This window comes from Aplidium turbinatum, chromosome 12, assembly GCF_918807975.1.
Source record: "Aplidium turbinatum chromosome 12, kaAplTurb1.1, whole genome shotgun sequence".
In the NCBI taxonomy this organism is placed as follows: Eukaryota; Metazoa; Chordata; class Ascidiacea; order Aplousobranchia; family Polyclinidae; genus Aplidium; species Aplidium turbinatum.
This window is the reverse complement of record NC_137483.1, coordinates 6,018,883-6,031,596: the sequence shown is the minus strand read 5'-3', so window position 1 is coordinate 6,031,596 and position 12,714 is coordinate 6,018,883. Positions and strand designations below refer to the sequence as shown.

Genomic DNA, 12,714 nt, shown 5'->3' with positions numbered 1-12,714 from the left:
GGGGGGGTTTTTAACGGCTGGCCAGCGAAGCCCGACGGCGTGTTTGTGTAAGACGACACCCAGCGGCGGGGGTACTGGGGGTCCTCTGTCAGAAAATTTTGAAAAATTACTTTGAATTTGGTGCATTCTGAGAGCATTTTCAACAAAAATGTGGGTATGAATATTCCTGTAAAATGGTGCTGTCCGGTAGCATAGCAAAAGAATAAGATCATGTTTTCTTCGGCATTTTTCAGAAATAAAGCTAAGTCTCTATGTCATAGGCGCCTAACTATTTTTTTGGCCGTGGGTGCGAAAGCGTGTTTCATCAGCAGCAACGTAAATTCAGCAAAATGTCACGCAGATGGATGACGTAATTATGTCCACACTAGGATTGCTTTTATTGCCACACTCGGAGTTATCGCTACGTTTGACCTACCGTTAATTATTATAAACAAAACTCGACCAAAACACATGTCATGCGTCTGCGTTGGCTAGCGGTTGATGGACTGCGACTAGCTAAGCACAACATAAAGTTTAGCAACGAACTAGATTTATCAGCATGAAACAAGAGACGAAAAAGTTTACTAAAAGGTATAATGGAATGCAAATACTAACTTGATTATACGCTTGAAAATAGGGTGCAACCTAGTTCGTACCCTGAACAGTTCGGACCCTCAGTTCGTACCCTGAAAAGATCGAGAGAAAAAATTAAAAAAAGCCGAAGTCGCTGATCGCAGTTTAATAGCACAAAGCCGAAGTCGCTGATCGGAGTTTCCGCAAACAAACTCGAGGGTTAGGGTTAGCGGAAACCGCGAAACTGCGGAAAAATATTTGCGGAAACTGCGATCAGCGAGGGTTAGAGCAGAGCATAGATTACTCGATGATTAGAGTTAGGGTTAGCCGAAACTGCGGTTAGCAAAACTGCTGAAAAATGTTTGCGGAAACTGCGATCAGCGAGGGTTAGGGTTAGAGCATAGATTGCTTTATAGTTAGGGTAAAGGTTAGCGGAAACTGCGGAAAAATGTTTGCGGAAACTGCGATCAGCGAGGGTTAGGGTTAGAACATAGATTAATCTATGGTTAGAGTTAGGGTAAAGGTTAGCAGAAACTGCGGTTAGCGGAATCTACGGAAAATGTTTGCGGAAACTGCGATCAGCGAGGGTTAGGGTTAGAGCATAGATTAGCGGTAGCCTACCTCTAAATACCCATTGTCAGGCATTGTCGGGTATTGTCAGGCATTGTCGGGCATTGTCGGTTTTTTGGGGGTTGTGGAGCACTTCTAGGGGTTGTCGAACGTTTTCAGGGACTGTCAAACATATTCAGGGGTTGTCGAGCATTTTCAGGGGTTGTCAGACATGTAGAGAAGGCTAACTATACTTTCAGGCATATGTTGATAATTTCCAGGCATTGTCTAGGATTTCCAGGCATTGTCCATCATTATCACTGATTGACAGGCTTGTTAGGCATTGTCGAACGTTTTCAGGAATTGTCGAACATATTCAGGGGTTGTCGAGCATTTTCAGGGGTTGTCAGACATTGTAGAGTAGCTACTTTCAGGCATTGTCGATAATTTCTAGGCATTGTCTAGGATTTCCAGGCATTGTCCATCATTATCAGTGATTGACAGGCTTGTTAGGCATTGTCGAACGTTTTCAGGGATTGTCGAACATTTTCAGGGGTTGTCGAGCATTTTCAGGGGTTGTCAGGCATTGTAGAGTAGCTACTTTCAGGCATTGTTGGGAATTTCCAAGCATTGTCTAGGATTTCCAGGCATTGTCGATCATTATCAGTGGTTGACAGGTTTGTTAGGCATTAGGCTATAAAACATTTTCAGGCATTGTCGAGCATTTTCAGGGGTTGTCAGACATTGTAGAGTAGCTACTTTCAGGCATTGTCGAACATTTTCAGGGGTTGTCGAGCATTTTCAGGCCTCGTCAGGCATTGCAGAGTAGATACTTTCATGCATTGTTGATAATTTCCAGGAATGGGGTTGTGCGATCCACTCGGTGGCGCTACAACTGGGTCCTAGCAACACGCTCGCAGTGATTGCTTCAAGCTTTAGCACGCTTTGCGTAACGCGCGTACAGCTGATATGGATGGGATGGGAGTGCAGTGTTGTGTTGATGTGAGGGTAAGAAGGTGCATATTACAAAGTTTGATACATTTAAGGCTTGATTTAACGTTGCTGTGGCTATGAAAGCAAATAAGTAAACAGGCTTTTCGAACACATTGCATGACAAGGTATCGACTTGTGGTGACAGGCAGAGAGGGAGACAGAGCAGTTTTTGTAGCTATAATCCTTTAATAATGTCCTTGAAGTCTATGATTGTGCTGTTTCTTCCTTGTAATAATAAATTGAGATGATTTAACTCTGTGAACATGTCAGTTAAATAAGCAAGATTTTTTTCAAAATTATCAGCATTCATCACATCATCACATATAGGCTAGCATGAACAGTTTTTGCGTTCTATCTGTGAAATGAAGTCACAAACTCGATCCAAACTTGTTGCAACGGGTTTGACTTCTGGAAACAAACTCATCTACGGTTTCGATGAGATCGAGGGCTTCCACATGATCTCAATAAGTACCGTACTTATGATAGCCAGGTCATTTAAACGCTGCTGTGTTTGTGTATACCGCAAATACGTTTACAACCTACGCAAAATAGAAAGGGATCATTCTGCTGCGCATGGAAAATGTTCGACAATGCCTGACAAACGTGTCAAAAACCAATAATGATCGACAATGCCTGGAAATCCTAGATAATGCTAGGAAATGCCCAACTAGGGCCTGAAAGTAGCTTAATCTAGAATGCCTGACTACCCCTGAAAATGCTAGACAACCCCTGAAAATGTTCGACAATGCCTGACAAACCCCTCAACCACTAATAATGATCAACAATGCCTGGAAACCCTAGACAATGCATGGAAATGCCCAACAATGCCTGAAAGTAGCTACTCTACAATGCCTGACAACCCCTGAAAATGTTCGACAATGCCTGAAAATGTTCTATAAAGCCTAATAAGCCTGTCAACCACTGATAATGATCGACAATGCCTAGAAATCATAGACAACGCCTGGAAATTATCGACAATGTCTAAAAGTAGCTACGGTACTCTACAATGCCTGACAACCCCTGAAAATGCTCGACAATCCCTGAAAATGTTCGACAATGCCTGAAAAGGTTCCATAATGACTACCAAACCTGTCAACCACTGATATTGATCGACAATGCCTGGAAATCCTAGACAATGGCTGGAAATTCCCAACAATGCCTGAAAGTATCTACTCTACAATACCTAACAACCCCTGAAAATGCTCAAAAACTCCTGAATATGTTCGATAAGGACTGAAAATGTTCGACAATGCCTCACAAGCCTGTCAACTACTGATAATGATCGACAATGCCTGAAAATCCTAGACAATGCCTAGAAATTCTCAACAATGCCTGAAAGTAGCTACGGTACTCTACAATGCCTGACAACCCCTGAAAATGCTCGACAACCCCTGAAAATGTTCGACAATGCCTGAAAATGTTCTATAACGCCTAATAAATCCGTCAACCATTGATAATGATCGACAATGCCTGGAAATCCTAGACAATGCCTGGAAATTCCTAACATATGCCTGAAAGTAGCTACTCTACCATGCCTGACAACCCCTGAAAATGCTCGACAACCCCTAGAAATGCTCCACAACGCCCCGAAAAGCCGACAATGCCCGACAATGCCCGACAATGCCTGACAATGCCTGACAATGCCTGACAATGCCCGACAATGCCCGACAATGCCTGACAATGCCCGACAATGCCTGACAATGCCTGACAATGGGTATTTATAGAGGTACCCTTCAGGGGGGAAATTTTAAAATGTTTGCGGAAACTGCGATCAGCGACTTCCGCTTTTTTTAATTTTTTCTTTTGATCTTTTTAGGGTACGAACTGAGGGTCCGAACTGTTCAGGGTACGAACTAGGTTCCATCCTTGAAAATATATCTGTTGAAAGCAAAATCATTCATGTTTACATCAATTCAGCAGCACGTCGCCATGAATAAATTTAAAAGTGGCTGACATCCGTAAACAAAACAGCCCTTGAAAAATAGTTACGGAGAGACGTTTGATCAAGTTTTCGACTTGACATTGCTCCCTTTTCTCTACAATATCGCAACTTATGAGTGGCCTGCTTTCAATTCGCTGTAAAACGCCCGTTTTGGTGTTGCAGATGAAACAAAAGATGCGCATATTCCCGCCTTTGATCGGGTTTCTATGGCAACGGTCGTGTGTGCGCCATGCAGCTTGCGCGAGTCCGTTGTTGCATTGATTATGCCGCGTGTGCGCAGTGCGGTTTGTATCAGCCCTTGTTGCGTTGGGTAGTGGTTACCTCGGGCCCAGACTTCAAGTACATTTTCACAGCGAGTGATTCACTGCCGCGACAATTTACTGCAGAGGTTTCGACTTTCGAAAGCGACATCGAGTCTGTTTGCAAGCGCATTAAGCTAAACGCACGCTGCGTCTACGTAGCAAATTATGTTGTTTTTGGGTGCATTCAACATCTGATGACATAGAATCGACGCAAAATGGTAGATTTTTGCTATGTCGCAGGCAGCAAAATCAGTCATTTTACATTGATTCCACGTCTGCAGACGTTAAACCCAGGGATATCTAAAGAAGGGGATACGAAGGCTTTTATTACGTCTGACAATAGAAGGGCTTTTGTTTATCGTAAATAATCTGTGTTTATCGTAAAATGACAATTGGCACCGATAGTAGTTTAATAAATTTTGTTATGATAACTTGCATTGCGCTATTAGCATCAAGCCTGGATATTCACAGCATGCTCATGGTTGCTTGTTAATTCAACTACCCATATACTTGCTTTACATCTAGCCTACTGCGAAGGCTTTGTTCAAAAAAACAGCTTACTGAGTAACTTTTCAACTGTCTTTGTAAGCAAGTATTCTTTAAATATGCTCTACGTAACATTTGTTAACTGTCTCCTGTAGTTCACTGTACCAGCTGCACTACAAAACTTTCTACGATTTTAAAAAGAACCACATATTTAATGCACTACAAACAACCGCCCTGGTAGTGTCACGAGAATAAGGCAATCGCTGCGAGCCTTCATATCCCCTTCTCTAGATATCCCTGGTTAAACCAATGTAACAATGACAGATTTTTTTTGTCTGGGGTGGGATTGTAGTATCGCTACTCGTTCTAGTGATTATTTATCGCAAAACTGTTGCGGTTTCCATTTAAAAAATGTTTTCCTGCTGCCGATCACTACAGTAGTTCATTTATTGTTTTATGTATCAATGCAGCATAAAAAGTTGCTCCCATGCAGAAATATGCGTGGGGGCCTGGCCCCCACGGCTTAGGCGCCTATGCTCTATGTTTTCTTGTTTCTAATTCCTGGCTGAGATGTTTGAATGTTTGATATTGGCAAAATTCGATTTTTTAATGCAGTTTCTTTTAAAATTAGGCAAACTTTGTTTTAGAGACATAAAGAGACTGAAAGCATCATTCTCAATATTGTGACGTCACACGTGTGCCAAAGGGGAGGGGGTTGAAACCCCTAAACTCCCCCCCTTGACTACGTCACTGCATGAGGCCTGAGGGGACATCATCGGCAGAGTATGACATCGTCGCCACCCAACTTAGTTTACTCGTATAATCTAATGTTGTAACCAACCTTGCCTTATCAAAATTACTTGTAGATCAAAGTCAATCTAGTGCAACCTAGTTTGTACCCTGAACAGTTTGTACCCTGAACAGTTCGTACCCTCAGTTCGTACCCTGAAAAGATCGAGAAAAAAAATTAAAAAAAGTCGAAGTTGCTGTTCGGAGTTTCCGCAAACAAACAAACTGAAAAGATTGATAGAAAAAAATAGAACAAAGCCTAAGTCGCTGATCGCAGTTTCCGATTTTCCGCAGTTTCCGCAAACATTTTAAAATTTTTGGTAATGATCCTAAGAGTTTGCTGAAGTCGCTCGCAGTTTTCACAAACATTTTAAAAGGGTTAGAAAAAGATCAAGAGAAAAAATTAAAAAAAGCCGAAGTTGATTGGAGTTTCCGCAAACAAACCATCCCTGAAACAAACAAACTGAAAAGATCGAGAGAAAAAAATAGAACAAAGCCCAGAGCTGGTCTACAAGTTCTCCCACTCCTTGGTAATTCAGGGACTCAACTAAACATATAGGATGAAACTACTTTATCTTTGCTTTACTGTTCACACACTTTAATCCGGATGCAACCTAGTTCGTACCCTAAACAGTTCGTACCCTCAGTTCGTACCCTGAAAAGAACGAGAGAAAAAATTAAAAAAAAGCGGAAGTCGCTGATTGCAGTTTTCGCAAACATTTTAAAATTTCGCCCCTGAAAAGATCAAGAGAAAGAAAGCCGAAGTCGCTGATTGCAGTTTCCGCTAACCCTAACCATAGACTAATCTATGCTCTAACCCTAACCCTCGCTGATCGGAGTTTCCGCAAACATTTTTCCGCACTTTCCGCTAACCCTAACTCTAACCATAGACTAATATATGCTCTAACCCTCGCTGATTGCAGTTTCTGCAAACATTTTTCCGCAGTTTCCGCTAACCGCAGTTTCCGCTAACCCATACCCTAACCGTAGAGTAATCTATGCTCTAACTTTTATCCTCGCTGATTGCAGTTGCGCAAACATTTTTCCGCAGTTTCCGCTAACATTTACCCTAACTCTTACCATAGAGTAATCTATGCTCTAACCCTCGTTGATTGCAGTTTCCGCAAACATTTTTCCGCAGTTTTGCTAACCGCAGCTTCCGCTTACCCTAACCATCGAGTAATCTATGCTCTAACCATAGATATCTTAAATATAGATATGCAACTCAGCAATCGTGGAATTATCGTCACGCTCGACTGGCTTTATGGACACAATCAACAATCAAGGTTGCCAGCTTGGCTAGCGTATCTATGGTAGGCTATTATTGTACGGTTTGGGCTTGGCGAGTGGTGGCTTTTGAGCTCCTTTGGAATATTTTTGATGGCGTATAATTCAAGTTTTTACAGAATAGCATACTATGAAAAATCAAGACAATAATCTTTCTTCACGTAGGTTATGCAACTTCTGTTGCATGATCGTTGGAACTATCATTTAAGCTTATTTCCAGTGACTCATTAAAGCTTGTTGTAGGCAGTTTACAAACCTGAGCTAGAGGGGCGCCGGAACGATTTTAGGGTGAGATATACGGTAGCGATAATTGTTAAACATTTTCAGGGGTTGTCGAGGATTTTCAGGGGTTGTCAGGCATTGTAGAGTAGCTACTTTCAGGTATTGTTGGGAATTTCCAGGCATTGTCGATCAATATCAGTGGTTGACAGGTTTGGTAGTCATTATGGAACATTTTCAGGCATTGTCGAACATTTTCAGGAATTGTCGAGCATTTTCAGGAGTTGTCGAGCATTTTCAGGGGTTGTCAGGCATTGTAGAGTAGCTACTTCCAGGCATTGTCGGTAATTTCAAGGCATTGTCTAGGATTTCCAGGCATTGTCGATCAATATCAATGGTTGACAGGCAGTTGGTTGACAGGCAATGGTTGACAGGCATTTATCAGTCATTGTCGGAAATTTTCAAGAATCGTCGAATATTTTTAGGTGTCAGGGGCTCTCAGGCATTATAAAGTACTTTAGATTCTTTCTGGCAGGCATTGTCGGCAGTGGCGTAGCTAGGGAATGTGCCGCCCGGGGTGGATTCAGATTTTGCCGCCCCTTCAAGAAAAAGCATGTGAAAACAGGCCCGAATTTAGGGGGGGCAGAGGGTGCAGGTACCCCGGAACCCCCGACTTTTAAAGGGCCCCCCTACGTGAAAAAAATGTGATTTTTTTACTATTAGCTTTTGTGGTTTCTGCAAAATGCTGTGCAGTGCTGGATTGATGCTACTGTAGACGTCGAGGGGGTGTTTCGCGCCGTAGGCGAATTTTTTTGCACGGGGGCCCCTGATCTAAAAGTGCCCGGGCCCCCCATTAGCTAAATTCGGCCCTGTGTGAAAATGAAATGCGTTTTTTATCAGATTATAATCAAAATCAAAAATCGTAGTCTGAAAGTGCCGCCCCCAGACGTGCCGCCCGGGGCGGTCCTCCCCTTCTTCCCCCCTCCTAGCTACGCCACTGATTGTCGGACATCTTCAGGCATTGTCTAGGATTTCCAGGCATTGTCGAACATATTCAGTGGTTGATAGGTTTGTTTGGCGTTGTCGAACGTTTTCTTGGGTTGTCGATCATTACCAGGTTTTGACAGGTTTGTCAGGCATTGTCGATACTTATGATAGCCAGGTCATTTAAACGCTGCTGTGTTTGTGTATACCGTAAATACGTTTACAACCTACGCAAAATAGAAAGGGATCATTCTGCTGCGCATGCAAAGCTGGAAATAAAAATGCATGAAAATGTTCGACAATGCCTGACAAACGTGTCAAAAACCAATAATGATCGACAATGCCTGGAAATCTTAGACAATGCTAGGAAATGCCCAACAATGCCTGAAAGTAGCTTAATTTAGAATGCCTGACTACCCCTGAAAATTCTAGACAACCCCTGAAAATGTTCGACAATGCCTGACAAACCCGTCAACCACTAATAATGACCAATGATGCCTGGAAATCCTAGACAATGCCTAGAAATTCCCAACAATGCCTGAAAGTAGCTACTCTACAATGCCTGACAACCCCTGAAAATGCTTGACAATCCCTGAAAATGTTCGACAATGCCTGAAAATGTTCCATAATGACTACCAAACCTGTCAAACACTGATATTGATCGACAATGACTGCAAATCCTAGACAATGCCTAGAAATTCCCAACAATGCCTGAAAGTAGCTACTCTACAATGCCTGACAACCCCTGAAAATGCTCGACAATTCCTGAACATGTTCGACAATGCCTGAAAATGTTCCATAATGACTACCAAACCTGTCAAACACTGATATTGATCGACAATGCCTGGAAATCCTAGACAATGCCTGGAAATTCTCAACAATGCCTGAAAGTAGCTACTCTACAATGCCTGACAACCCCTGAAAATGCTCGACAACCCCTGAGTATGTTCGATAATGCCTGAAAATGTTCGACAATGCCTCACAAGCCTGTCAACCACTGATAATGATCGACAATGCCTGGAAATCTTACACAATGCCTAGAAATTCCCAACAATGCCTGAAAGTAGTTAGCCTACTCTACAATACCTGAAACCCCTGAAAATGTTCGACAACTCCTGAAAATGCTCCACAACCCCCCAAAAAGCCGACAGTGCCCGACAATGCCTGACAATGCCCGACAATGCCTACAATGCCTGACAAAGGGTATTTAGAGGTACCGTACCCTCTGTGACTGTGATTTGTTTTCAATCGCCAGAATCTCCATAAAGCAGTCCATGCGGAACGAGAATGTGACGTCATCACAAGCAATCCATACGTCAACTTGAAAACGAAGAAAGTTTTATTTAAACAAAAACCAAAAAAATGTATTAAAAATAAAGTTGTTTTGCTGTGCCAAGTTTGAAGTCAATGCATACAGCCATAGCTACGATGATGAACTGTTTTATTTTGGTCAACGACGCACGAGTACAAAATAATTGACACGGCGAGAAGAACACAATAAACATAGCCAGGTCAGAGACTTTAAAGAACCGGCCTGCCACGCCCCGTGGAGGCGGGGAGCGGCGTGATTATGGGGTGGCGATGCACCCGGAAGGGAAGTCCACCAGCTTAGGTCGCGGGGGCCAGGCTGGGGAGTCTAGGTACCTGTGGAAGGAAAGTGTGGATCGAGATTTTTGTGCGACTCGTCCGCAAAAGTTAGAATGGCGGAACGGGCCAGGGAGACGGGATTTGCTTTCTGCAAACGCAAAAAGATCAGCTCACGACGGGCCGGGCGACAGAAGTTTTATAAAGCCAGGCAGCGCCCACGTCTCCATCACGTGACCGTAACACAGGTACGTTTGACTCCTATACCCGGTCTGCCCGTAGGCAGAGCGGATAAACTTTGGGGTCTCCCACGAGGAAGAGAAGCTTAGCTACAAGGACGATTTGAATACTCGTGGGAGACGAAAATTATATAAAATCTGGAGCAAAGGCTCAATTAATTGGTGTAAAAAAAAAAGATGGTAAGTGGGAATAATTGTATGTTTTACCTACCGAAAAAGTGTTGACGTTGAACCAACGAGCACGGATGTGCACTGGCCAGACGTTGAGGCAGGTTCGCCCAGATGGGTCGGGGGGACTAGCGATCGAAGCGTAGATATGACTAGGCTACATTACCAGGAAAAATATAGAATAGTGGGATGAAACTTTGGAGGTTGCATCGAGTTGATCGGGAAATCATGATTATCGATGAGTTAAAAGCAACGCGAGGTTGATCCGAGCGGGAAAGAGCAGCATATCGGGTGAAGGTAGTGTGTGATAATCTAAAATATTGAAATATGAAAATACAGATCCAGTGTTGTTAATGATATTACGTCATTGATGATGATATGAGTCCATTCACGATATGCAATATATACTTAATTCATATATTGCTATTTTATTTTATTGATGATGATTGTATTCTTCATTGAGCTGCAGCATGCTGATGAAACGACAATTGTTTACAGGTAAATTGATAATGAAACAATGGATTTAACATAATATGACGTCACACAACTACTGGCGGGTTTTGAGGTTTGCTGTCTTGCGCGCTCGGATGCTTACTGCAGAGCTTCTGCTGTTGGGGAATTGAGCTTCTGATCGCTGGAATCGTCTTTTCTATGACGTAGCCCCTCCACGAGTGAGCCCGGCGTTCCAAGCTTTCCAGACACGGAGGGAACCTTCGATTGAGAGGGAGGCCACTTTTCTAGCCACCTCTGCTACCCCACGAGCAGGAACACCCAAGGCCGCCAAAGCCCGAGAGCTCAACGGAGCATAGCTCCCGAGGGAGCCTACGACGAACGGAAGTGACAGGACGTCCCTGCAAGGGCGCTTCCTGTCTTCCAATATGTTTACACATAACTCGCCGTAGCCTACTTGTCGTGTTTCCTGTCGGCGGCTTTTCGAAGGGAATCCGCGCCGTAGTCGAACGGGCAAGTGACGTCACATACAACCGTGACACCGTCAGGGCGTTGCAGGACAATGTCAGGGCGCAGATCAGCACCGCCCGCTTCCACGTGTTGTGGAACCGTACTATCTATGGTAAGCAAGGGTTGCCATTCGGCAGGTACATGCTTCACGATCTCCCACAATACCGAATTGTGTCGTTCCGTGACAACAGGCATCACGGTAGGGCAGTGATTCAAACATCGTTACGCACCACGGAGATACATATCTATATATAAGATATCTATGCTCTAACCCTCGTTGATCGCAGTTTCCGCTAAACGCAGTTTCCGCTAATCTTAACCTTCGAGTTGTTTGCGGAAACTTCGATCAGCGACTTCGGCTTTGTGCTATTAAACTGCGATCAGCGACTTTGGCTTTTTAATTTTTTCTCTCGATCTTTTCAGGGTACGAACTGAGGGCACGAACTGTTCAGGGTACGAACTAGATTGCATCCCTTTAATCCACATGTTTTGGTCAATTGGCAAACATTTTAATAGGGTGTTTTGGCAAACATTTTAATAGGGTTAGGGTTGAGATCGTAGTTTTCGCAAACATTTTAAAATTTCTGGTAATGATCCTGAGAGTTTTTGTTTGTTTGCGGAAACTGCGATCAGCGACTTCGGCTTTGTGCTATTTTTTCTCTTGATCTTTTTAGAGGGAAAATGTTTGCGGAAACTGCAATCAGCAACTTCGTTTTTTTTTCTCTCGTTCTTATCAGGGTACGAACTGTTCAGGGTACAAACTAGGTTGCATCCAAAGTCAGACATTGTGATGTAAGACTTGGACTAAATTGCGCTGATTAGTGAAGAAGTAGGTACCGGTACTCCTATCCATTCTAAGCAAAGAATTCACCTTTGTTACCCTGATTCAATGTCATCAATCGTTGAAACAACTTAAAAATCCAAAGCTTTTCTGCTTAAATGGAAGCTAAGGGATACAGTATTAACATTTTCTAGATGCGCGCTAGAATGCGCTGGAAATTATATTCTCTCAACAATTATTCGTTTTATGCAAGGGGTTAGAAATGTTTGAGCCAAGGATTCAACCTATTTTGTCCTCAGAACACTTCGTACCCTGATTTCAGTCATGATTCAAGCCATTGCATAGGCCTATATCTGCAATTTCTTTGTTGAAATAATTGATTGTTTGTTTTTAAACTTTAAGAACAGAATTCATCATCAACTAGTACAGGTTATATTATAATGAATTGTGTAGATTTGGCCTTGAGTATTTTTTGCATCATTATTGGTAAGTATATACATTATGATATAATAATATTCTATTTATATAATGTTCTGTATTCACTCAATTTTATTGTGTGTAACTGAGCTAGGCTAGAGTAGGCTATGTTTTGAAAGAGCATGAATAGTATTAAATACAAACATAATAAATATTTTGAATACAAACCTAAATATCCAATGTATCCTACAAACAAAACAAGAATTGCTGGCATTAAGAACAGGGGTGATGAATTTGAAGTAGTAAAACTGGGTTGTTTTAGTCTTATTGTAATTTACAAAACTGTACAACCAACTTATAGTTTCATGTCAACTTTATGTTTTGTTTGTTGTATCCAGGATAACACCTGGGGTTTGAAGATTTAGATTAAGTGGACGAGAAAGCAAGGAAGCCAATCTTCAT

The 12,714-nt window shown here is 42.6% G+C and overlaps 2 protein-coding genes across 3 annotated transcripts in view; both read left to right on the top strand.

The window, feature by feature from the left end:
- LOC145781078 (uncharacterized) overlaps positions 1 to 12,714 on the top strand; it is a 446,514-nt gene that overhangs the window by 54,086 nt on the left and 379,714 nt on the right. The gene's annotated exons all lie outside the window — the stretch shown is intronic.
- LOC145781076 (uncharacterized) overlaps positions 12,192 to 12,714 on the top strand; it is a 42,189-nt gene continuing 41,666 nt past the window's right edge. For both annotated transcript variants that reach the window (XM_082592824.1, XM_082592825.1), the window contains exon 1: positions 12,192 to 12,321. In XM_082592824.1, coding sequence (XP_082448950.1) covers positions 12,276 to 12,321 — 46 coding nt within the window. In that variant the 5' untranslated portion in view covers positions 12,192 to 12,275. The remainder of the gene's footprint in view (positions 12,322 to 12,714) is intronic.